General features: G+C 38.1%; 1 protein-coding gene and 1 long non-coding RNA gene across 2 annotated transcripts in view; one reads left to right on the top strand and one right to left on the bottom strand.

Annotated features, from left to right (window-relative positions):
• Positions 1-27,536, bottom strand: part of LOC309616285 — a 409,627-nt gene that overhangs the window by 39,028 nt on the left and 343,063 nt on the right. The gene's annotated exons all lie outside the window — the stretch shown is intronic.
• On the top strand, positions 12,081-27,369 carry CNEP1R1 (CTD nuclear envelope phosphatase 1 regulatory subunit 1). Its single transcript, XM_082366689.1, has 6 exons — positions 12,081-12,233; positions 13,331-13,402; positions 15,732-15,805; positions 19,054-19,163; positions 19,286-19,340; positions 26,000-27,369. Exons 1-6 carry the CDS (start codon positions 12,209-12,211, stop codon positions 26,039-26,041), a joined length of 378 nt encoding a protein of 125 aa, XP_082222815.1. The 5' UTR covers positions 12,081-12,208; the 3' UTR covers positions 26,042-27,369.

Below are 27,536 nucleotides of genomic sequence, written 5' to 3'. Positions count from 1 at the left end.
CAGCACTTATGTACAGGGCGGGCACTTTTCTAAGCATTTTACATGGTTTATCCCGTTCAATCTTCACACCAATACTGAAAGAGAGCTTCTCTTACTGTTGCCATTTATTGGGAAGCACAGGAAGGTCAGTAACTTACCTGAGATGCAGTATTGATCAGCTGCAGAGACTGTCCGTGTAAGGGTGACAAAACTAGTGTGTCAAGCTCGCGCCCCTGAAGTACTATGTGAAGGAGGCAAAATTCTCAGAGTGTTTCCACCTCTGCGGCAGGTCTCCTGGGATTCCCAGGCCCCACCTCCACTCCCCTCCCCAGGGTGGGTGTGCATGCCAATGAGAGGTAGTGAAAAGGTGGAGTGTTATGTAAAAAAGTCCCAGAAAGCTGCAAGCTTTCCTCTCTCTGCAAGCTCCCCTCTCTCTGAGTGAATAACCACTCCTGGGATGCTGGGATTTAGCTTCATTCATTCTTTTTTTTTTTTTTTTTTGTAACTAAGAAAGTTATCAGATATGTATTACGTGACATCAGTGGTAAAATAAACATAACACAAATGTCACCCTTTTCGCCATTTTTAAGTGTACAGTTCAGTGGCATCCACGCTGTTGGCAACCATCAAGCTTCATTCATGCTTCACACACATCCTGAGCTCTTGACATGCGCCAGGCACTGTTCTAGGCACTGAAGGATGTAAAACAGATCTTCGTCTTGATGCAGCCCACATTTTATTTGGAGCGACAGACAATAAACATGGAAGAAATAAATACATATAATTGTATCGGATATTGACAGGTGCTAGGAAGAAAACAGGACAGGGCAAAAATCACAGTTGCTCTGAAACACCTGTTATGATCCAGCGGTGATTTGAGGGCTTAGCAAGGAGTATCTCATTGTCTCCTCACTCCAGTCGTTTGGGGGATAGCACTTGTCCCCATTTTATGGGGAAAAAAGTGAAACACGGAGATCTTCAAATTCCACAGTGGATAAGTAGGAAGGAATGGGGGCCAGGTGGTGATGGTAAAAGAACTGCTCCAGCTGGAGTGATCTGAGGCCTCTTTGAGGAGGGAGCATGGAGCTGAATCCTAACATACAAAAGTTCCAAGGAGAGGGAAGAGCAAGTTCAAAGGTCCTGAGACACACATGACTCTTTCAAGGAAGGGCAAGGATCCCATGGGATTGGAGCCAAGTGAGCTGAAGAGGGGAGGGAAAGTGAGAGAGTGGGGAAGGGGAGCGAGGGAGGGAGGAGAGGAGTCCTTGAGAGGCATTCTAGGAGGTAGGCAGGGTCAGAGCCTGCAGAGCCTCATATAGGGTGACCAACTGTCCTGGTTTGGCCCAGGACAAATTGGTCACCCTGCTAGGTCAGATATTATTCAGATTTTATTCCAAGTGCAAAGGAAAGCAATGAGGAGGTTTTACACAAGGGAGGGACAGGACCCCCTCTGGCTACTGTTTGTAGGAGAAAAGGAAGGGAGAGGAAGGAAGACACTTGAGAGGCTCTTACAATCTTCCATGCAAGGGTGATGGTGGCCTGGACTTGGGTGACAGCGGTGGAGGTGAGAAGTGACTAAATTTGGGATATATTTTGGAAGTAAAGTGGCAGAACTTGATGGATGGGATAAGGGGTGTGGGGAGGGGGAGAAGACTCAAGGACGACCCCCCGGGTTCTTGGCTGAGCAACCGGTGGCTGCTGGGTCATTTACTACAATGGTGAAAATGGGTAAACAGCAGGTTGAGGGGTGAGTCCATGTAAGTGCACATCATCTGAGCGGTCCCCTGCCCCCCAGATGGAGGGGGGGCTCTGGAGAACAAGGATGCCCAGTTCCCTCGCCTGGGACCTTCCTTCGTCTTTCCTTCTTCTCCTCCCCTCTCTCATGATCACTCTTAAGCCCACTTCACAAAGGAAAGGCCTACCCCTCACCACCCTGAATTACAATGGGGCCTGGTGCAGGAAAGACTGGGGTGCGGGCAGCAGGAACAATCAGGGCATCTTATTTGACATAGAACACCTTCAAAGCCTCCTTAAACCAAGGCATGTTAAATCTATGCTCTTGGCTTTCTTGTCTCGTGCAGATTTCTGTTAAGAGTGAAGCACTGTTTGGATACAAGCAATTTGGGCTCCTGTTGATTTTTCTCAGGGATTTGCATTGAAGAAGGAAGGAAAGTTTCTGACAGAAATGAAGTGTGATTTCGCTGATTGTTTTGACAACAAGGACTGATATGGCCAATTACAGTAAATGGTGAAGAGTGTCTATAAATTAAATGAGCTCAATCAGCTTCTTCCAGCTTTTGATGAAAATGTATTTAAGGTCGAAGATAAAAGCTTTTTTACTTTTCAAAAAAATATTAGCAAAGATGTGTTTAAATGACCAACATTACCATTTTCCCAATTGCTTCTTAGTGTATTGGGTTACACAAGCTGTCTCCGAGTGAAGGAGAACCAGGTAAAATTAGTTCCCATTTGATAAGTTTTGGTAAGGCCTTTTTGATGTATTTTCCAGGAACTGGGGAGGTGAGAGGATCTAAGGACCCAGTAAGAAATCCTTTTGCGAAAGAAGAAGTTTCCACAATACTAAGGAGGATCTAATCTAGTGAGAGCAAGAAAAATATTTTTTGATGATAGGTTTAAAAAATGTTTTTAAATCTTGGTAAAATATACATGAGATTATCATCCTAACCATTTGAAAGGATACAGTTCAGTGGCATTAAGTACATTCACATTGCTGTGCTTCCATCACCACCATCACCTCCAGAACTTTTCTCGTCTTGTAAAACTGAAACGCTGTGTGCATTAAACACCAACTCCTCAGCCCACTCCCCCAGCCCCTGACAAGCACTGTTCTACTTTCTGTCTCCATAATCAGGACTACTCTAGGCTCCTCACATAAGTGGAATCATACAGTATTTGTCTTTTAGCAACTGGCTTATTTCACTTAGCATAATGTCCTCAAGGTTCATCCACGTTATAGCATGTGTCAGAATTTCCTTTCTTTTTAAGGCTGAATAACATTTCAAGTTTATATAAACACCGCATTTTGCTTATCCCTCCATTCATCAGTGGAAACCTTGGTTGCGTCTACCTTTTCGCTACTGTGAACAATGCTGCTATGGACCATGGGTGTACAAATATCTCATTGAGACCCTGCTTTCAATACTTTTGGCTATCTACCCAAAAATGGATGTGCTGGATCACATGGTAGTTCTATTTTTAATTTTTTGAGGAACTGCTATACTGTTTTTCACAGCAGCTGCACCATTTTGTATTCCCACCAACAGTGCACAAGGGTTCCAGTTTCTCCACATCCTTGCCAACACATTTTTTTTTTTTAACAGTAACCATCCTAGTGGTGAGGTGTTATCACATGATTTCGGCAGATGACTCAAAAGGACTTTAAAGAACATTGATTTTACAAAATTCCTTCCATGCCTGTCTACTTCTTTATGTGAAAAAGGTTTTTCAGTGCTTAGATGTATAATAATGAAAAATAAGAATAGAATTGCTATTGGTACAGCCATTTTGGAAAACAGTATGGAGATTTAATTTAAAAAATAAAAAGTAGGGAATTCCCTGGAGGTCCAGTGGTTAGGACTTGGTGCTTTCACCGCTGTGGCCTGGGTACAATCCCTGGTGAGAGAACTAAGATCCCGCAAGCCGTGCAGCACGGCGAAAAAAAAGAAAAAAAAAAATTAAAACTAGAACTACCAAATGATCTAACAACCCCACCTTTAGGTATATATCCAAAGGAAATGAAATCAGTATATCAAAAAGCTGTCTGCACCCCTGAGTTCAGAGTTTACCGTAGCACTATTCACAATAGCCAAGATGTGGAAACAATCTACCTGAGTGTCTGTTGATGGATGAATGGATAAAGAAAATGTGAGATACACACACACTGGGATTTTTTTTTAATTAATTAATTTATTTATTTATTTATTTTTGGTCGCATTGGGTCTTCGTTGCTGCACGCAGGCTTTCTCTAGTTGTGGTGAGCAGGGGCTACTCTTCATTGCAGTGCACGGGCTTCTCATTGCGGTGGCTTCTCTTGTTAAAGAGCACAGGCTCTAGGTGAGTGGGCTTCAGTAGTTGTGGCACGCGGGCTCAGTAGTTGTGGCTCGTGGGCTTAGTTGCCCTGAGGCATGTGGGATCTTTCTGGACCAGGGCTCAAACCAGTGTCCCCTGCATTGGCAGGTGGATTCTTAACCACTGTCCCACCAGGAAAGTCCCCACACTGGAATATTATTTGGCTATAAAAAGAGGGAAATCCTGCCCTTTGTGACAACATGGATGAACCTTGAGGATATTATGCTAAGTGAAATAAGCTAGACATGGAAAGAAAAATACTGTATGATCTTATTTATATGTAGAATCTAAAAAAGTTGAACTCACAGAAGCAGAGAGTAGAATGGTGGTTGGCAGGAGCTAAGGGATGGGGCAAATGGGACAATGTTGGTGACAGGGTATAAACTTTTAGTTATAAGATGAATAAGTTCTGGGAATGTACAGCACAGTGACTGTAGCTAATAATACTATACTATACACTTGAAATTTCTAAGAGTATAGATCTTAAGTACTCCCATCACACACACACACAAATGTGTTAATTAGCTTGATTGTGGTAATCATTTCACAATGTATAGGTATATCAAATCATCACACTGTACACTTTAGATAGATACAATATTTATTTGTCAGTTATACCTCAATAAAGCTGAAGGAAAAGAATGGAATTGCAATTGGATACTGTCATTCTAGCACTAAGTAATGTTCATGACCTAATTTTTAGAAAACTCATTAAGAAATATATTTCCCATCGAATGTTGTCCTATTTGTTATTATTTATTATAATATATTTATATTGCCTTGATCAATTGTTTACAAATGATAATTTATTATGCAGCACAATCCAGAATACTTTTTTAAATAGAGCTTCTTGGACACAAGAAATTTAAATTTTAAAAAGTTTAATTTAGATACACAATTTTACTACAGAGAAGTATGATAGGATAATCAATTTAAAATTTTTTCAAGCATAAAAATAGATTATGTTAGAAAACAACTCCATGGGAAAAGGGAAAGGAAATAGTAGTCCGAAGAGGAAAGGAACAATGTAAAAAATTTTACTTTAACAAAGAGCTTATTTGTTTATTTTGTAACAGCTTTATTGAGATGCAATTCACGTATCATACAATTTACCCATTTAAAGCATACAGTTCAGTGGTTTTTAGTATATTCACAGAGTCGTACAGTCATCACCACAATCAATTTTATAACATTTTCATCACCTGAAAAAGAAACCCCCTACCCATTAGCAGACACTCCCCATTTTCCCCCAACTTCCCTCAGCTCTGAAAAACAATAATCTACTTTTCATCTCTATAGATTTGCCTAGTCTGACATTTCATATAAATGGACTCATACAATATGAGTTCTTTGTGACGGTTTCTTTCACTTAGCAAAATTTTTTCAAGGTTCATCTGTTGTACCCTTTGTCAGTACCTCATTCTTTTTAAAAAAAAAAAAATTATTTATTTATTTAGGCTGCACCAGGTCTTAGTTACGGCATGCAGGATCTTTGTTGCAGCATACAGACTCCTAGTTGCAGCATGCATGTGGGATCCAGTTCCCTGACCAGGGATCGAACCCAGGCCCCCACATTGGGAGCACCGAGTCCCACCCACTGGGCCACCAGGGAAGTCCCCCCTCATTCATTTTTATGGCTGAATAATATTCAGTTGTATGGAGATACCACATTTTGCTTATCCATTCACCATTTGATGGACATTTGTTTCCAGTTTTTTACTATTATAAATAGTGCTGTTATGAACATTCACACGCAAGTGTTTGTAGGGACATATGTTCTCATTTTTTGTAGGTAAACAGAAGTGGAATTGCTGGGCCATATGGGAATTTATGTTTAACTTTTTAAAAAAAGTCAAAATGTTTTTCAATGTGGCTATATAATTTTATATTCCCAGAAGCAACGTACAAATGTACAAATGTACAAATTTCTATATATCCTCCATAACACTTATTATCTTTTTTTTTTTTTTAATTCTAACCATCTCCATGGATGTGAAGTAGTTTTTTTTTGTTTTTTTGTTTTTTTTGTGAAGTAGTTTTTCATCATGGTTTTGATTTGCATTTCCCTGATGGATAATAATATTGAGCGTCTTTCATGCACTTGCTGGCCATTGGTATTTTCTTTTTGGAGAAATATCTATTCAAATCCTTTGTCCATTTTTTATTGTTGGGTTGTAAGAGTTTTTAATATATTCTGGATATAAGTCCCTTATCAGGTATATGATTTGCAAATATATTCTCCCATTCTATGGGTTGTCTTTCTTTTCACTTTCTCAGTGGTGTCCTTTGAAACACAAAGTTTTTAATTGTCTTTTTTTTTTTTTTTGGCCACACTACAAGGCATGTGGGATCTTAGTTCCCCAACCAGGGATCGAACCCTGGCCCCCTGCAGTGGAAGCACGGAGTTCTAACCATTGGACCACCAGGGCAGTCCCCACAAAGTTTTTAATTTTTATGAGGTCCAATTTATCCATTTCTCCTTTTGTCATTTGTGCTTTTGTTATTGTATCTAAGATGGCTTTGCCTAACTCAAGGACACAAAGATTTATTCCTAAGTTTTCTTCAAAGAGATTTATAGTTTTAGCTCTTACATGATCCGTTTGGAGTTAATTTTTGTGTATGGTAAAGAAACAGGTACAACTTCATTCTTTTGCATGTGGATGTTCAGTTGTTCCAGCATCATTTGTTAAGAAGACTATTCTTTCCCCATTGAATTGTCTTGGCACCCTTGTCAAAAATCAATTAACTATAAATGCAGGGTTTATTTCTGAATTCTCAATTCTATTCCACTGATTTATATGTCTATCACAGGCCAGTACCACTCTGTCTTTGTAGTAAGTTTTGAAATGTGAAAGTGTGAGCTCTCCAACTTTATTTCCTTTTTCAAAATTGTTTTGGCTCTTTGGGTCTCTTGCATTTCCACATGAATTTTAGGATCAACTTGTCAATTTCTGCAAAAAAGCCAGCTGGGATTATAATAGGTATTGCATTGACTCTGTAGATCATTTGGGGGAATATTGCCATCTTAACAATATTGTCTTCTAATCCATGAACGTGGGATGTTTTTCCCATTTTTTAGGTCTTCCTTAATTTCTTTCAATAATGTTTTATATTGGTAGTTTTCAGAATACAAGTTTTGCCCTTCTTTTTTAAAATGTATTCTTAATTATTTCATTTTTTTTGATGCTATATTAAGTGTAGTTACATTTATTTCATTTTTGGGTTGGTCATTACTAGTGCAGAGAAATACACTTGAAATACACTTGATTTTTGTATACTGATCTTATACCCTGCAACCTTGCTGAACCCATTTGTTTATTGGTGAATTCCAATAATACTTTATTGGTGAATTCCTTAGGATTTTCTATATATAAGATCATGTCTTCTACTTCTACTTCTTCCTTTCCAATATGGATTCCTTTGATCTCATTTTATTGCCTAATGCCTGATAGAACCTCCATTATGATGTTGGACAGAAGTGGTAAGCATGGACATCTTTGTCTACTTCTTGATCTTAGGAGGAAAACATTCACCTTTAAGTATGAAGTTATGGGTTCTGTAGATGTTCTTTACCAACAATGAGGAAGTTTCCTTTTATTCCTAGTTTGTCGTGTGTTTTTATCATGAAAGGGTGTTGGATTTTGTCAAATCCTTTTTTTGCAACTATTGAGATGATCATGTGGGGATTTCCCATACTTTAAAAATTGAGATATAATTTACATATAATAAAATTCACTTTTAAAATGTACAATTCAGTGGTTTTTAGTATACTCACAAAGTTATGCAATCATCACTATCTAATTCCAGAACATTTTCATCACTCCAAAAAGAAATATCATACTTTCCATTTTCCCTTTTCCTAAGCCCCTGGCAACCACTATCTAAGTCCTGTCTCTATGGGTGTGCATTTTGTAGCATTTATCAGTACTTCATTTTTAAAATTGTTGAATAATATTCCACTATATAGAAATATCACATTTTGCTTATCCATTCATTAGTTGATGGACATTTGGGTTGTTTCCACTCTTTGGCTATTATGAATAATGCTGCCATGCACATTCATGTACTAGGTTTTTTGTGAACATGTTTTCAATTCTCTCAGGTATATACTTAAGAGTAGAATTGCTGGTTCATATAGTAACTACGTGCTTAACTTTTTGAGGAACTGCCAAACTGTCTTCCAAAGTGGCTGCACCATTTTATTGATACATTCCTACTAACAATGTATGAATTCTCCAATTTCTCTATATCCTCATCAAATCATGTGGTTTTTGTCCTTTATTCTATTTATATGATTCATTACACTAACTCATTTTCTGATGTCAAACCAACTCTGCATTCGAAGGATAAAACACACTTCATCTTGTTGTATAATCCTTTTTATATGTTGCTGGATGTGACTTGCTAATTTTTTAAAGGATTTTTATGTCCATATTCATAAGAGATATTCATGTATTTTTAAAGGGATGATGGTGGGTGTCAAATTGCCATGGTATTTAAGTTCCATTGAATACCTTTAAAAGAGTGATATAAGAGTTTCTTTCCAAATGTCAATATATACAATACCAGAAATTACGTCTCTCACAAGGATTCAAGCCCATGATGAAAATTTCAGATGTAATTTTAAAAACATGTGAGGAGGCATATAATTTGTCAAAATTATTTTAGAAGGTATTGCCATGGAAATGGCATGAAGATCTCTGTTGTAGTCACTCCAAGGGGCCATTGGTAGGGTCTGAGGACAAAACTACTGTGATCTTTTAGTGTTTTACAAACCACTCTTTGTGGAAAGGGTGGGAACAGGAGACTAGTGAGAGACCACAGCTGTAAATCCAGGCTATATGGTGGCTTGGATCAGAGTGGTAGCTGCAGAGTAGAGCCAACAGGATTTGCTACCTGATCTGATGTACCATGTGGAGAGAGAGAGAGGGAGAGAATCAATGATAATTCCAGCTACAGGGTTTGGAGCGGATCAATTCATCTACTTATATCTATAAACTCAACTCTAAAATGGTTTTGATAACACCTTTTGGTTCATAGAGCTGCTGTGGGGTTTAAAAGAAGTCTAATGCTTCTGAACTATAAAAGATGTAGCGCCAGACCTCCAGTAAAATGTAACAAACTTTAGCTATTGTATGGATATCCCTCTTTGCAGCAGATCTTTATCTTATCACTGATGTTTTAAGAGTCTTTAGCATTTTGACTTTTGTTTTTACACTAAACTCTATCTTTACAGAGGGCAGGAGTGATTCCTAGAGAGCTTTGCATTCTCGGCTCATATCCCAGTGCCTGGAACATGTATTCCTTAAATATTTGTTGACTATCTTCTTGACAAATCTCATTGATATGATGTTTCTACGAATATATATCCTTTGGTCTCCCCATTACTTCAGGTTCCAAATTTTTTAGCCTAACTATGAGCCCCTATTTTCCTCTCCTCCTCCCTTACTGTTCCTCAAGTCCCCGTGATCCTTACATGCAGATGCCAATGACAGGATAAAAATGTGCACCCTTTCAAAGGCATGTTCAACATTTTAAAAAATAAATTTATTTATTTATTTTCGGCTGCGATGGGTCTTCGTTGCTGCGCGCGGGCTTTCTCTAGTTGCAGCAAGCAGGGGCTACTCTCCGTTGCGGTGCGCGGGCTTCTCATCGTGGTGGCTTCTCTTGTTGCGGAGCACAGGCTCTAGGTGTGCGGGTTTCAGTAGCTGTGGCATGCAGGCTCAGTAGTTGTGGCTCGCGGGCTCTAGAGTGTAGGCTCAGTAGTTGTGGCACACGGGCTTAGTTGCTCCACGGCATGTGGGACCTTCCCGGACCAGGGATCAAACCCATGTCCCCTGCATTGGCAGGAAGATTCTTATCCACTGCGCCACTTTTTTTTTTTTTTTAAGTTGCCAAAAAAAATGTATTTGATTACTTGAGTAAAATTACAGTATCTCTGTTGTTAGTAAGTATTAAATGTTACAGAAATTGGACCCCACCCCTTTCCTTTCAACCTTCCAAGAAAGTGCATGTAACAGTCCAATTTTTTTTCTTCCGTAACCTAATACAAAATAAACAAACACTATACCTGCTCTCTTGATCAAGAAGAAGCATTTGCTCTTGTAAGGAACATATGTACATTTTAATGAAAGTGATATTTCTTATTGTACATACAAGAGCATCTCGACATTTCTTTTGAGCACAGATGAAAATGAACGATGGAGAGGGAGAACCCCAGGAGGTAGTCCTTAGTCTTCCCTCTGTGGTCCCAAGCTCTTGCTAGAGACTAGCACACCCCATCAGGCAAAGTCCTGCAGAACTGTCTCCTTTGAAGGTAAGTTAGCAAAGCACCCAATTATTAACAAGGCTTTGCAATGTCCTATTTGTCAGTCTGTCTCCCTCCTCACCTGCCCAGAATCTAGCCCAGGAGGGCCTGTCCTGTGACAGATGTTCACTAGCCATTCTCTAAGCACTGCTGGGTGCCAAAGGGAACCTGATGAATCAGACTTGGAGATGGAGAAATGGAACACTGAGCAAGAAGTCAAAAGGGATAGTTTGACTTAGGGCTTAAATCCAGACTATGACAACAACTGCAAGATCTGGGCAAATGCGTTCTTACCTTTCTCATTGTAAATAAGCCCATTAATACCTACATTGGTGGCTTTCAAACTTCCAGACTTTTTTTTACTGGAACCCTCAGTTAGGTATATGCTTTACATTATGATCAAGACACAGCACACGTGGAACACACACACAAATGAAACAAAAAAATCATGAAATATTTAAATTTAACTTCTAGCAATGCTAATATTTTAAATTTTAGTTCATGTTTAAAAAAATAACAGTTATGGAGCATTGAATAGATTTCATGGCCCTCTCAGGGGTTTTGACTCACAGTTTAAAAAAAAGATTGCCTCGGAGGGCTAAATGAGATAATGTATGTAAAGGGTTTGGTCCAGAGGAAGCCTCCCTAAATGGAAACTTTGAAAAGTGCTAAGGTAAAGGCAGCTACAAAGTGAAGTAATGGGCACGGATGTGTCAATTAATTCTACTGGCAAGCAGGGAGGAGGAAAACTGAACCATGAATGAATAAAATACACAAAGTATCAACAGTGAAAAAATTCCAATGCTGCTTGGAACCTTCTTAGCACCCATATTTGCATGGCTTCTTGGGTTTCTCAACTCAGATGCCCTGCTCCATGCAGCTCTTCCCCAGCACTAGTTCCTGTTACCCCTCCTTTATTTTACTGTATCCTATTACCCTGTTACTTCCTTCACTTAACCAAGCTTATCTGAAATTACTTATTTATTTGCATGTTTATTGCCTGCTGTAACCCTTCCACTTTGAGGACAGAATCTTGTCCATCTTGCTCAACTGCATCCCTGATAAATACAGTGCCTAACATGTCACGCAATAAATAGTTCTTGAATGAATGAATGACCACAAGGAAATGAGCAAGAAAGCATTTTAATCAAGTATAAATGTAGTCAGTGCCTTACAGATTTTTTACAATTTCCAGAATACCTTGTTTGTTTGACGATTTATGGAAGTTGGGTGACATGAGAAAAAATAATCAAGGGAGAAATACGTACTTAAGGTGTTAGGTATCTAGGAAAGAGGTACTATAAAGCAAGAAATTCCATTATTTGGTTTCTAGTTGGTTCTGTACATACCTTATTTCCCTCTGAATCCTAGAGGGAGAGCTAGCTCGTTGATTACTGCATCCCTCGTTAGTGACCAGAACACTCCCCGGAAGGTAGCGGATGCACAATAAGTATTCGAGTAATGAAAGAACCAAGCAGGAAACGAGGAATATGCGAATGAACCGACTTGCGCGGACAGGCTGCAGTTCCTCCCCAGGGCAGGAGGCGGCGCCAGTGTTACGCCCACTCGGCCGCCGTCAGCTCTTGGCCCCTCTGGCTGACCGTCCAACTCCAGGTTCTGAGCCCGTGCAGGAGCTAGCCAATAGAAAACCGTCTTAGTTATGGGGTCTGGCAGAAGTGTCCAATGAACGTAGTGGGTCTAGGCAAGGGGCGGTGCTAAGAGGAGAGGCGCAAGGGAGCGGTTAGAGGTGGGAGTTGGAGCTGCGGGCCGGGAGGGGGCCGCGGAGCTGCAATGCGGACGGGGCAGCGCCGGTGAACGGAGCTGCCGCCCGACATGAACTCGCTGGAGCAGGCGGAAGGTAGGGTGGGCCGCCTGGGCCGGTTCCGGGCTTCTCCCGGAAGCTGGCGGGGCTCCGGAGGGGCCTGAATCGTGGAAACCTGGTCCGGAGAGAGGAGGCCGCGAAGGATGGACTGACGGGGCACGGAGCTGGGGGCGCGGGGGCTGGCCCAGGGACCAAGGGGCGGCTGTATCCGGCTGGTCGCTGCTTCCGGCGCGCGTGGCCTCAGCCGGCGCTTGTGGGGGGGCGTTGCGTCAGTTCCTCCATTCCCCAAGTTTAGACCAGGTAGCTTCTCGCCCGGGCTGCTTATATTTCTTATTCATTAGCAAACATTTTTATTTCGTGCCTTGTAGTATGCTAACTCACTTAATTTTTTTCTGATAACTGCACGAATTGTATCCCTGATTTCTGCCGTGGTTTCTGGTAACTGCCGGGGTAAGGGAGTGCCTCTTGGTCTCCTTTTCTAAAGTTCAAAAAATGCAACTGAAAGTGATACCCCACCTTGCTCATTCAGAGGGAGTACCTTGGACGCCCCTGTGTTGTGGAACCAGGCGTCGGCGCTCCAGAAGTGCCAGGAAGATCAACTGTAACCTCTTGGGAGGGAGGAAAGGGGAGCGTCTTTGCATATCCACCTGTTAGCCGTATCAGAAGTCCAGACTGGAAGCGTAGCCATTAATTAAATACAAGCGCTGGAAATCGGAATCGGGTAATTGCGTTCAAATTGACTTCGAAGACTTCGGTGTTAGGTAATAACGTTGTTCTGTCTAATAGGGAGTTTTTGGTTCCATCGGAATTAAAACTCGACCTGATTTTGATACTTTATTTGCAACCCCCAAATTTCTAGCTTTTGGCACCGGCTGAGGCTGCTGTTGATTTTCCACATACCATTTTATGACGCTTCTAAAAGTGAATCGGCCAGTTTCCTTATATGTGAAATTGGAATTAAAGAAACCAAATGTATTTGTCAAGTGCTTAAAGCTGTCATAGTAAAGAAGTAAACAGTGCAGTGATACATGTAAGTTGGTGTGCAAGACCTGAAGCAGAGTACCTAAAATTCATCTTAATAGATTCAAACTAGTAAGAGTAGCTAATTAGAAAATTGAAATCTTTTTACCTAGATCTCAAGGCTTTCGAGAGGAGACTTACTGAATATATTCATTGTTTGCAACCTGCCACTGGACGTTGGAGAAGTAAGTGCCTGGATGTTTTTTAAGGGAAAATAAACTTAAAATTGATACTTTTATTCCTGCTTAGCAATGATTTGCTTCTCTGTAAAACTTTTGTTTTACAAATGCTTGCAAATCTTTATTAAACCTTAAGCTTCCCTTTCATTTGGACAGTTTTACATTTATTTAACATTGTAAATAATGGCATTATAAAGAACTTTTAAGAAACTGACAACCCTGAGAGAATAGTCTATTTTGTGTGGTTGAATTTTTATTTTTACATTAAAATACATATACTTTTAAACAAATATTACAAATCTTATAACCAGCACACGTAATAAAAATTTCAGTAGTCTGTTTAGCAGTTTTACAATTTTGCCTACGAACTATTGAAATAAAGTTTGTTAAGGAAAGTGATATTCAACGAATGCTGTAAAATATGATTTGAAAGTATTGTGGTTACTGCCCCATGGGAATATATAGGAAATGCAGACAAATATACAAGTGATGACCTCAATAAGCAAACTACTTTGCTAATTTATGTTGGGACGGTCTTAATTTCTTGGCTGTTCCTTGCTGAAATTTAATTTCTGCCAAGAAGGAAGTACAGCAGCACATGTTGAGGACATACTTTATTTTGAAGTATAATTCACTTTGTGGGACCAAACTGAAGAGCCCTATTGAAGTTAAGGATCTTCTCCTATGTCGAGATTTTTTGTGTAATTTTTATTAAATCTATTTGCAAAGTTTTAGTCATATGCTACAGGAATTCTGATTGGTTAGAATTCACAAGTAATGATTTTTCTCAGGTTCTCCAGTTTACCTAGGAATTACCCCCAAAACCTTGTTTCACTGTTACTTGAGAATCTTTTAAAATGTATATGATGCTTTTCTATCTTATAAAGTGTAATGAACACACTTTTTCTCTGATTCACGGTCTAAGTGCTTACATACAAATGCTATTAGCTTGTTCAGTGAACCAAAGTATGTGTATGAGGTCCCTTCTGGTGGGTTTGATTTTGCTTTTGCTTCATTTAAAAAAAAAAAATCTGTATACTTTAGCGTGTTTCTTATTGGAAATGTAGAATTATAAGAAATTGAGTTTAATCTGTTCTGAGCTGAGAACGTAAGTTTGAAATTTTGAGTATTATTAAATACCTAAAATGAGATTGTTTTTCTATGGTTTGTCTCTTCTAAAAGTATATCACCACGAATTCTAGATAAAGTTTTACTATATTTATGTTGCACTTTGAAGCTTGATCTCTACATTTTAAAAATGTATGCATCCCAACTGAAAGGTAGTAACTGATTGGTCTCCAGAATATTAACTAGGTCTTGGTGCCCCTTTATTATTTTTTAGTAATACCATATATTCTTTTTTTTTTTTTAATAGGCTTTTTTTTTTTTTTAATTATTTTTGGCTGTGTTGGGTCTTCGTTTCTGTGCGAGGGCTTTCTCTAGTTGCAGCGAGCGGGGGCCACTCTTCATCGCGGTGTGCGGGCCTCACTATCGCGGCCTCTCTTGTTGCGGAGCACAGGCTCCAGACGCGCAGGCTCAGTAATTGTAGCTCACGGGCCTAGTTGCTCCGCGACATGTGGGATCTTCCCAGACCAGGGCTCGAACCCGTGTCCCCTGCATTGGCAGGCAGATTCTCAACCACTGCACCACCAGGGAAGCCCTACCATATATTCTTAAGTTTTACTTATGATCTATATAGAATTTCTAAAATAATTCTAGCTTAGTGGGGAGAAAGAAACTTTTTTGAACTTCTACTGTCAATAATTTCTACCCCAACCTTCCTTAAGTCCCTTAAAGAAAATCTGATACTGATTGGTGTGCTCCACACTTCCTGAGATTGACCTTTGTTTAATTCAACAACAAGCAGTTGTCTGCAAGGCAAAAGTCTTTAGTCCAAATTCTCAATGCATTCATAAAAGAGTCTTTGTTTGGTTTGTTTACATTAAAAAATGAGGTTTTTGGGGTGGTTTGAGGGGGGTTGTTTTTTGTTTTGAGTTTATTAGATCTGTAACATCAGTGTAAAGCACATTGAAAGTTACATAAGAAAATCTTACATTAAAGTTTTACCATCTTGGTTCTTACTGCTTTCAATTTCATTAATCTTCAGAAATTCTGACTAAAGTAATAAGGGGGACAGTGTCCTCCTCAGTTACTAAGGTTCACATTGTTTCAGAGAATTCCTCAAGGTCATACGTCAAGTCTCCTAAGTCCTGAGTGGAGTACATTTTCCATTTAATGAAGTGCTGCATCCTTTGGCTGTCATTTATTAAGAACTGGTGGTAGTATCATATTAATAGCTTATTTCGTTACTAATTTCGTGTTTATCTTTCATCAGTGCTTCTTATAGTGGTATCTGTCTGTACAGCTACTGGTGCCTGGAACTGGTTAATAGATCCCGAGACGCAAAAGGTAGAAGTTTTGATTTAAAATCTTTAACAGATTGAGACAGTGGATATAGCAGTGCTTTGTTCTTTGTAAAGTATTAATCAAATGCTACCTATTAGTACTAGTAGTGATATTAATCATTGTATTAAAAATACGCCTTATCTTAATTTGCTTGAGAAAAACTTTGGCTGGCTGCTGTGGGTTAAGTATCTTTGCAGAGAAAAAAGCCTGAGAAATACTGCCTCACTTATATTACTTCTCATTCATTTCTGAACTTGTGTACAGTTTTTACATATCTCATTTTTACATATTTCAGTGTAAACATTGTCTTTGTTCTGTTTTGTTCATTTAGTGTCATCAGTGCCAGCTTTTAAAAATTATAAAACAACATTTTCTTCTATGAGTTATCTTTGTTAATTCCTTTCCTCATCTCATAAAGCATTTGAGACAACCTTGCAGGAGACATTATGATAAAATAGCAAATGTAAATGTAATAAACAGTCAAGACCAGTAAAAACAGAGTATGAGGTCAAAACCAGGAAGGAAACCAGGTCACTGATATCATAGGCCCTGTGGGCCAGCAGAATTGCCAGGGTTGAGTTTTAAATTAGTCTCTAAAGTCACAGCTAGTTCCATGGTTTTCATTATCTGTGAGAACACATTTGTAAGTTCTTTAAGCTAGCAAAGCTTTTCTTTCTCAGCATTTATCTTTTTAAAAAAAAAATTCTGCCTGAAGTTTAATATAAGAAACACTGAGAGATCTCCCACTGGGCACTGTCTAAGAATATTCCTGTACCAAATGCAATAACAGATTTCATAATGTTATTTCTTGAAGCATCCTTTGCTGAAAGCTGGTAGCATGTTTCTCAAATTTCTATCTCTTTCTACCAACTTGTGCCTTAATTTCAAACTTGGGCTTTTTTATTAGAGAAGTAGTCGTCTTCAATTTTTCAGTGAAGTTTTTTTCCCCCAGTTCAGGTAATTTAGGTAGTAATGGTGTTGTAGTTTTCACAAATTTAACCCTCCTTCCCCTTGTAAACTGTAATTAGGTATACTACTTCCAGTAGCTTTATTTACAACCTTTTGGGTTATGCAAAAGAAAAACCTAATAATAAGGCTTTTGTCAGCAGTCTAAATGGCAGTTCAGACAGCCAGGGGGTTATTTACCATATAGTCTCCCTGACTGTACCCACTGAGGTGGAGATACAAAAGAATAGGAAGCAGGGGAGGTTGGTGGTGGGATTGCATGTTAATAGAGGGGTTTCTATGATGGATAGGAAACTCTCCTGTATGTTCATTTATAAAAATCTGATCTTAAGGCTGCGCTTGGTACTCATCTTTAGGGGAAGAGTGAAGGAGGCTGGCAAGAAGATTAAAAAAGGTCTATCTTGGGAAATGAATCTGACTTCTAATTGTGAAAAATATAAGCTGATTTCAGCTAGTTGAGATCTTAATAAAACACAGAATTAAATGTAATTTGAAGTAGGCCCAAAACTCTGTAGTTAATATAATTTTCTAAATTAGGTGAGAATATAACTATTAGCTTAAGGGTTGGCTCTTTATATTTCACTATTTAATAACCTCAAACCTGACAAGAGTTTTGAATAGCAATTGTCTGTAAGAGGACTTGCAAACTCAAAAGCCAGTGGCTAGCTGGAAGAACACAAGGAGAGAAGGAATATGGCAAACTGGAAAGTACACGAATGCCTGAACTAAAGGAGGAAACTGTTACCTGGATGCAGTTGATTGTTGCCATGGAGGAAGGAAGGCTGATACTGACTGGTCTAATTAAAATTGAAACTCTGTATGTGCTGATCTTGTACAGGGCACATAAAACATAGGCACATAATTCCTGTGGGAATTAAACTGTCCTCAAAGGTTTAAGAAGACATTACTCTGGAATATTAAACTTTCTTCAGGATCTCGTCCTTCTGGGAGCTTCTTCCTTCCTGATGTTTTCAACCTGTCATCTCTTCATTTGACAAATTTATTTAACCAGTACCATGCTAGGCCAGTGTTCTTCATAAGTTTAGTTCTCTGTCTTGAAACAGGTACACATATCTTATGAGAGTGGAGCGCAGGTGCCCTCAGCTTGGTTCTGTTGCTCCCATTTAGTTTCTAGTCCATTCCATTTCTTTTTCTAGACTCTAAATACTTGTCTTCTCAGTCCACATTCCGACTCCCCAGTAGTCTGGCTTCAGTGCCTACTCTTGTTCCAATCCTGGATCCTGTACCCTTGTCCCTCTACCTACTCTTAGAATTATGTATGCTTCTGTTTTCTACTGTCAACTGATTATTCTCCGATCTTAAATTAGCCCTTTGTTTCTCTTGAACTCTAGTTTTTTATGGATAGCTACTAATCATTTTCCCCTGCTGGGTTGTTCTGTGGCCATCTAAATCTAGTAGCTTCAAAACCAAACTCATGTTTTGCCTCTTTCAAAGAGAAAGGGAGATGCTGGAACTGACTCTTACAAGATATGTAGGAGCTAGCCAGGTGAAGAGGAGAAAAGGAAAATGGTAGCATAAGTGTGCAAGTGTGGCAGGAGATGATTAGACTGAGACCAGGTTATGAACGGCAGAGTTTGCTCACCTCTGCTTTTTAACAGGGAAGATAACCAGATCACGTCTGACTTGTGTTTTCATTGAGAATCAGAGGCCTCATCTTCATTCATTCAACAATATTTGTTGAGCACCTATATTTGCCAAGTGCTGTTTCAGGTGTTGGGAGAATAATGATGCCCACGACAGTGTCCCTTTTCTCGTGGAACTTGTAGTCTTCTGCTTTTTAAATTACTTCTCACTAGGAAGGGTTCAGTAAATATTTTTGGTAAGGTGTTTTTTTTATTATAGGAGTAAATTCTTAATGGTTGAAGCATTTGGAATGAATGGAGGGAATATTGCTACATTGTCTTGCTACACTGAAGATATAAAACATACATTATTTTAATTTTCATAGTATAGCAATATGGAGAACTAGGATTTTTGGAAGTGTCCAGATTCTCATACTTTATCTGTTTTGTTTTGTTTTGTTTTGTTTTGGTGGGGGGCCATGCCACGCGGCTTGCGGGATCTCAGTTCCCTGACTAGGGATTGAACCCAGGCCACAGGAGTGAGAGCCCAGAATCCTAACCACTAGGCCACCAGGGAACTTTCCAAATTCTCATATTTTAGATAATTAAATGTTATATACATTCATGCACAAGTGGGGAGGTAGGAATCAGTATTGTTCTAAGATTTTTAACATTTTTATATTTCCAACTCTTCTTTTACAGGTGTCCTTCTTCACATCATTATGGAACCATCCATTTTTCACCATTAGCTGTATCACTCTAATAGGCTTGTTCTTTGCTGGAATACACAAGAGAGTAGTTGCACCGTCAATGTATCCTTTACCATGAATTGAGTTTTATTCTCTGAACTAAATTAAACCACCTTCTCAATCTCTAGGTGTTTTTAAAAGCTTACTCTTCAAATATAAATTTTCCTTTGACCACATTTATTCAGTATAGCTGCTCGATGTCGAACTGTATTAGCAGAGTACAACATGTCTTGTGATGATGTAAGTATTTTCATTAGAAAACTGTAGACACATGTGAAAGGACTGAAGTGTTTTGGCTTAAGTAAAACAAACATTTTATTAACAATAAATTGTCTCCATGGAATTAATAGGGGGGATATTCGTTGTACAATTGATCCTAAGACACTTTTTTTTTTTACGTTGTAACATCTCTGAAGATTGACATGCATCTAATAATCAATGGTGTCTTACAATTAAATTGGTAGAGTTGAGAGTTTAATCTTTCTTAATGACATAAAGTCATGATCCATCTTCTAATTGAAGCTATCTTAGATTCAAAGAAATACAGTGGTCATTATTGGCCAAAAATGGCTCAGTGGGAGTTGGTTTTGTAAACTACTGTTAAGTATCTCACACTGTTCCATATGTAGGATTTTAAATAGAGTCATAGATTAATTGACAGACTGTGGACATATGAACGTACCGTATTTTTAAAAGTTGATCACATATCAGTATAAGAATATCTCACAATTTTGATTTATTTATAAAAGCATTTTTACCTTCAACTTAAAAAACTATTAAGTAATACCTACCCAGTATAGAAAACTAGAATAAAAAGCCAAAAAAAGTATTAGGGCAGGAAGACAACTGGATCAATGGAAGAGAATAAAGATTAAACACTTAGATTTTTTAAAAATTAGAAGATAAGGGTAGTCTTTGAAGTCAAAAGGGAAGAAATAGGCTATTTATAGTATTGAGACAGTTGGCTCTTCATTTGGAAAAAGATGAATTTAGATCTCTACCTCACATCAATTAAAAAAACTAAATTCCAGGTAAAGTCTTAGATAGATTTAAAAAGACATATACATCCCACCATAAAAGCTTTAGAAGAAAATACAGAAGAATATGTTTATAACCTTGGGATAGGAAAACATCTTCTTAAGTCACGAAACAGAAATGCCATAATGGAAGAAGTTGGATACATTTAATTGCACCAACATTTGAAGATTTTGTACAGCAGAAGACAAGAAGTTAAGCAGTAATTAGAAGAAATCATTTGTAAGGTACCTAATAGATAGAGGGTAGTATCCAGAATGTTTGAAGACCTATTAAAAATCAATAATAAAAAGACAAATAGTACATTTTTAAAATGGAAAAGGTAAGTCGTATCACAGAAATGGAAATACAAATGGCCAATAAACATGTAAAGACTGGAGAGCCTCATTTTGTAATCATTTTGTAATGCAAAGTAAAACTGAGTTCATTTGTATTACCTGTCAGATTAGTAAAGATTAAATAACTCCAGTATTGTGGTGAAATGATCCAGCCATACACTGCTTGTTGGGAATATACATTGATGCAACCATTTTGAAGGGCAATTTTCATCGTTCATATAAAATGTAATATGTGCATATCTCATGACCTAACTATTCTACTTTTCCCCAACTACCCTGGTTGGGGGGACCATCACACATGTACGCAAGGAGGCAAGTACAAGATTGTTCATTGTAATATCCTTAGCAGTAGTGAAAAAAATGGAAATAATTTTTGTTTCTCAACAGAAATTTTGTTTCTCAACAGTGGTAAAATAGGGTGTGGTAAAGCCACATCATAGGTAATCAGAAGTAAATCTATAAGTATGGACATGGAAGTATCTCGAAGACATACTGTTAGGAGCAAAAAGTAAATTATCAAACAATATGGTCAGTTTGGTACCTTTTTTTTTTTTAAGTTTTAATTATGTAAATTTCCAAACATAAAAAAACAAAGAGAAGAGCTAAATGAACTTCCTGTGTATCATCGGTCAGTGTCAACAATAAATCAACTCATGGCCATTTTTTTTTTTTTAAATCTTTATTGCAGTATAATTGCTTCACAATACTGTGTTAGTTTCTGTTACACAGCAAAGCGAATCAGCCATGTGCATATACATGGCCCCATATCCCCTCCCTCTTGGGCCTCTCTCCCCTCCTCCCTATCCCACCCCTCTGGGTCATCACAAAGCCCCGAGCTGATTCCCTGTGCTATGCTGCTGCTTCCCACCAGCCAGCTATTTTACATTCGGTCGTGTATATATGTCAACGCTACTCTCACTTCACCCCAGCTTCACTCTCCCACCCCTTGTCCTCAAGTCCATTTTCTATGTCTATCTCTTTTTTTTTTTTTAATTTACTTTTGTTTTATTTATTTTGACTGCATTGGGTTTTTGTTGCTGTGCGCGGGCTTTCTCTAGGTGCAGCGAGTGGGTGCTACTCTTCCTTGCGGTGCGTGGGCTTCTCATTGTGGTGGCTTCTCGTTGCAGAGCACAGGTCTAGGCGCGCAGGCTTCAGTAGTGGTGTATGGGCTCAGTAGTTGTGGCTCGTGGCCTCTAGAGTGCAGGCTCAGTAGTTGTGGTGCGCGGGCTTAGTTGCTCTGTGGCACGTGGGATCTTCCCAGACCAGGGCTCGAACCCGTGTCCCCTGCATTGGCAGGTGGATTCTTAACCACTGCGCCATCAGGGAAGCCCCCTATGTCTACCTCTATTCCTGCCCTGCCTTTTTTTTTTTCCTAAGTTAATTTTTTTTTTTAAATGGTGCTTTATTTTCATAAATAGAAGGTGAAGTAATTACCATTTCAAATAGTTAGATTTGAATATTTCCTGTTTTGGTGCTTTTCTCTTCCCTGAAATGCATTCAAAGCCTTGGTTTTTTTTGTTTGTTTTTTTGAATTTTTGAATTTTATTTAATTTATTTTTTTATACAGCTGGTTCTTATTAGTCATCCATTTTATACACATCAGTGTATATATGTCAGTCCCAATCTCCTGATTCATCACACCACCACCCCCACCTGCTGCTGCTTTCCCACCTTGGTGTCCATAGGTTTGTTCGCTACATCTGTGTCTCAATTTCTGCCCTGCAAACCGGTTCATCTGTACCATTTTTCTAGGTTCCACATATGTGCGTTTATTCCTGCCCTGCAACTAGGTTCATCAGTACAGTTTTTTTTTTTTTTTTTAGATTCCATATATATGCGTTACTTTATGATATTTGTTTTTCTGTTTCTGACTGACTTCACTCTGTATGACAGACTCTGGGTCCATCCATCTCACTACAAATAACTCAATTTCGTTTCTTTTTATGGCTGAGTAATATTCCATTGTATATATGCGCCACATCTTTATCCATTCATTTGTCGATGGACATTTAGGTTGCTTCCATGCCCTGGCTATTGTAAATAGTGCTGCAGTGAACATTGTGGTACATGTCTCTTTTTGAATCATGGTTTTCTCAGGGTATATGCCCAGTAGTGGGATCGCTGGGTCATATGGTAGTTCTATTTTTAGTTTTTTTTTTTTTTTTTTTCAACATCTTTATTGAAGTATAATTGCCTTACAATGGTGTGTTAGCTTCTGCTTTATAACAAAGTGAATCAGTTATACATATACAATATGTTCCCATTTCTCCTCCCTCTTGCATCTCCCTCCCTCCCACCCTCCCCATCCCACCCCTCTAGGTGGTCACAAAGCACCGAGCTGATCTCCCTGTGCTATGCGGCTGCTTCCCACTAGTTATCTGTTTTACATTTGGTAGTGTATATATGTCCATGACACTCTCTTACCCTGTCACATCTCACCCCACCCCCTCCCCATATCCTCAAGTCCATTCTCTAGTAGGTCTGTGTCTTTATTCCCGTCTTGCCACTAGGTTCTTCGTGGCCTTTTTTTTTTTTTTTTCCCTTAGATTCCATATATATGTGTTAGCATACTGTATTTGTTTTTCTCTTTCTGACTTACTTCACTCTGTATGACAGACTCTAACTCCATCCACCTCATTACAAATACCTCGATTTCATTTCTTTTTATGGCTGAGTAATATTCCATTGTATATATGTGCCACATCTTCTTTATCCATTCATCTGTCGATGGACATTTAGGTTGCTTCCATGTCCTGGCTATTGTAAATAGAGCTGCAATGAACATTTTGGTACATGACTCTTTTTGACCTATGGTTTTCTCAGGGTATATGCTCAGTATTGGGATTGCTGGGTCGTATGGTAGTTCTATTTGTAGTTTTTTAAGGAACCTCGATACTGTTTTCCATAGTGGTTGTATCAATTTACATTCCTACCAACAGTGCAGGAGGGTTCCCTTTTCACCACACCCTTTCCAGCTTTTATTGTTTCTAGATTTTTTGATAATGGCCATTCTGGATAGAATGCCCAGAGATAAACCCATGCACAGATGGGCACCTAGTTTATGACAAAGAAGGCAAGAACATACAGTGGAGAAAAGACAGCCTCTTCAATAAGTGGTGCTGGGAAAACTGGACAGCTACATGTAAAAGAATGAAATTAGAACACTCCCTAACAGCATACACAAAAATAAACTCCAAATGGATTAAGGACTTAAATGTAAGACCAGACACTATAAAACTCCTAGAGGAAAACATAGGAAAAACACTCTGACATAAACCACAGCAAGATCTTTTTTGACCCACCTCCTAGAGTAACGGAAATAAAAACAAAAATAAACAAACGGGACTTAATTAAACTTAAAAGCTTTTGCACAGCAAAGGAAACCATGAACAAGACAAAAAGACAGCCCTCAGAATGGGAGAAAATATTTGCAAATGAAACAACAGACAAAGGATTAATCTCCAAAATATACGAACAGCTCAATATCAAAAAACCAAACAATCCAGTTAAAAAATGGCAGAAGACCTAAATAGACATTTCACCAAGGAAGACACACAGATGGCCAAGAGACACATGAAAAGATGCTCAACATCACTAATTACTAGAGAAATGCAAATCAAAACTGCAATGAGGTATCACCTCATGGCCATTCTTATTTCATGTGTACCCCTGCCCACCTTCCCTGTCATCAGGTTATTTAAAAACAAATCCCAAGTGATGTATTTTACCCTCAATCAGCATGATAGAAGCACCAAATTTTTATTCATATATGTGAATGTAAATCCATAGAAAACAATCTGGAGGAATTCATGCTAAAACTGGTTTCTTCTGTAAGAGGGCTAGTATTTGAGGTGAATGGAAAGGATGACTTTAAGCTCATCTTGTTTGAACTTTTTATAATGAGATTACATTAATGTCTTATGTAATTTAAAATAGATTTAAAGCGGATTAAAACCATGATATTTTTATACAGTGGAATACTATACATTCTATATTGTAATAGCAGTATAAAAAGGTACAAGCTGCTGAAACATAGTAATGTTGATGAATTTCAGAAACACGTTGAGTGAAGTAGATGAGAAAGAACACGCTGTGTGATTCCATTTACTTAAAGATCAGAGAGAGACAGATTAATCTGTGGTAAGCAGTTATGTAGGGAGTGGGGGGTACCATTGACCTTGGAGAGGAGCATGGAGGAACTTTCTGAGTGGTGGTGATGTTCTGTAGCTTGATCTGGGTGGTGGCGACATGGGTATATACGTTTGTCAAAACTCAGAAAACTGTACACAAGATTTGAGCATTTTATTGTGCATGAATTATACCTCAGTAAAACAGTAGAAAAATTAGTACCAAAGTTCTACCAAGATATCAAGGAGTTAACCAAAAACAAAGTGGAAGTGAGAATTGAGAGGGAGCCAGAATCCTGACAACACTTGACCTGAGGATAATAAAGTGTGTTTCTGAAAGCCACCTAGAATTTTACCAACCAAAGATAATCACCATGTTTTATATTTTATTGTGTATTCTCATTTACTTTTATAAAGGAAAGATGTTATAGTCAAGTTTATAAAGAACCATTAAAAAAATTAAAAGATGTTACGAATTTTTCAAACCAGCTTCTTTGACCCAACATTAGGATTTAAGAGCCACCATATACTGAAGGTTAACTGTGTGAAAGGTCCCAGGCCTGTTTTTTTATCTGCATGATCTCAAGAGCTTCCATTTTGTTTAATTACATACTGTCCCACTTTATGGACGCATCATAATTTAATCCCCTATGTCCACACTTTGCATGTTATATATGTTGTGCATTTTTTACTAGAACTTAAGCTCTTTGAGGACAAGGAACTTTGTCTAATTCATTACTGGGTCCCTAGCATCTCACAACGTCTGGCACATTAATGGGCACTCAGTAAATACTGAATTAATAGCACCTTAGATGTACATCTTTACCCTTGCATCTAGTTTCCTTCAGATAAATTCCTAGAAGTGGAATTGTTTGGATTATATGGTATATGCTTTTTTTTTTTTTGATAAATATGACAGCCCTATAGAAGAGTTGTATCCACATACACTGAATACCAGCAGTGTATGAGTGTCTATTGCTCCAACCATTGGTTTACATTTTAACTTGAGGAAATTAAAGTTTTAATGTTAGAAAAAGGGAAAAGTTTTTGTTCAAATACATAGTTTTATTTATGTTTTATGGACTTCATTTGGTAAGGGGCATAAGTTAGTCTATATAAGTCGGGATTTTATTTTATCCACTGACTTGGTTGGCTGATATTCTGGTAGCCAGTGGGTAGGGAATTCATCAAATAAAGATTTTATGTGTGTGTTTTAAAGTACTAAAGATTTTAGAAGAAAGTTCCACACAAAGAACACTTTGAAAATATAATTATTAATTGCTTAATCTTGACTAAATATAGGGGGGTGTTCTAATGCCCTTTAAGGTCTCTAGATAAGTGGTGGTGTTCTTAATAGAACTATATATTTTTAAACTTTTTTTTTTTTTCATTTTTACAGACAGGAAAACTAATTTTGAAACCTAGGCCTCATGTTCAATGACAATCTGCACTCATTGTTATGGGACTTAAAACAACCTTTCTTCAAAAAGTGATACAGCAAAAAGCCATAAAGGATTGCTTTTACAGTTGGATATGTGAACATCATAGCAACAACTGACAAGAAATGTGCAATATTTACCCAGATTATCTTCATGATGATGACTCGCGTAATCAGTGCTTCGGTACCTTTGATTATTTGTGTTTCAGTATTAGTGTCACTTTAGTACTTCAGATGCTGCAAAGATTTTTGCAGATGAAGTATGTATGTATGTTACTAAGTTAAACTTAGAAACAGAACCTCATCCAGTTTTTATAATGTATTTTTGTAAACTACTGTAAATAGCAAATCAGTGCCAGTGTTAAAAAGGAAACGTTATGTGGACTTTGTTCTCCTGCACCAGTGTTTCAGGAACATCTGCTTGCCATCTCCACAGCTCTTTAAAACCAGCTATTACGTATAGCTGCGCCTTTCACTCTTACACTCCTCTCTTTTAATCATAATGCAGGAAAAACATCGGATTGAGCTTAGACTAAGGAAAATTCATCTCCATTATGTTGTGTAAGAAATTACAGGTGTTTTGAGAAACAGTTTTTGTTAAACTAGATAGTGAACTTCAGCCACTATTGTGATATTTTCCAGTTCATTGTTTTCATTTAATGCTAAATATACTTTATATTTTTTTAATGATTTTAAGAACACTCCAAAGGCTTCTGAATAGACAAGTTTAGTTATAAATTATGTATTGTCTGGGGAATTTGATAGTCATTGTTTTAGATAATGGGATTTTATGCTGTGGTAGACATGCTGTTACACTAGTATTGTGCAGGTGTGATTGATCAGCCACACCATCACAGGGATAACTCGGGAGCAGTGCCACAAACTAGAGTCTACAATTCTCACTGTTTAGAGAGAGTTAAGGACATACTGTGTATGCATATTAGCCATATCAACTATAACAGCCCTTAAAATTAAACTATTGGGATTGCTGTAAATATTTTAAAGAACTGGAGGTGCCTTTTATCTGTTTATTAGAAGATTTTGAAAGGTTTAAATTATTTCACGAGCAATCTTTTAAATTTCATTTAACATAAGGCTGAAAATTCAAAAACAGGACAAAAAAACTTTTTAACAAGGCTGCCGTTTGTCTTAAATGTGTTCATCTTGGCTTTCATGTGTGTAAAATTTCATTCTTTGGACTGCAGCAATAAACCCCTCTGCTCCTACGAAGTTTTAAGAGGGTATTCCATATATTCTGCATTGTTTTATTTCCTGTAAATTTTGTAGGTAAATATGTGCATAAAAATAAATACTTTATATATACTTAGTGATTGGGCTTTTTCCTTGGTTTATTTTAAGTCTGTAATTGAAAAAAATTTTAAACCTACTGTGTGTGTCAGGTACAGGCTAACATAAAATGAGTCAGATACAGGCTGAGTAAAATGAGATACTTTAACTGTGTGTCCAGTAGAGGAAATTTCAAGTAGCAATTGAAGGT

Source organism: Balaenoptera borealis (genome assembly GCF_965194805.1).
Source record: "Balaenoptera borealis genome assembly, chromosome: 19".
Taxonomy (NCBI): Eukaryota; Metazoa; Chordata; class Mammalia; order Artiodactyla; family Balaenopteridae; genus Balaenoptera; species Balaenoptera borealis.
The sequence above is the reverse complement of the archived record's forward strand: the minus strand, read 5'-3'. Positions and strand labels throughout refer to the sequence as shown.

Excerpts from the sequence above, each read along its gene's own strand:
- CNEP1R1 (XM_082366689.1), top strand. The coding sequence starts at position 12,209 with ATGAACTCGCTGGAGCAGGCGGAAG. Across the intron at positions 15,806-19,053 it reads TAGATCCCGAGACGCAAAAG|GTGTCCTTCTTCACATCATT; the intron begins GTAGAAGTTTTG and ends CTTCTTTTACAG. Across the intron at positions 19,164-19,285 it reads AGAGTAGTTGCACCGTCAAT|TATAGCTGCTCGATGTCGAA; the intron begins GTATCCTTTACC and ends ACATTTATTCAG.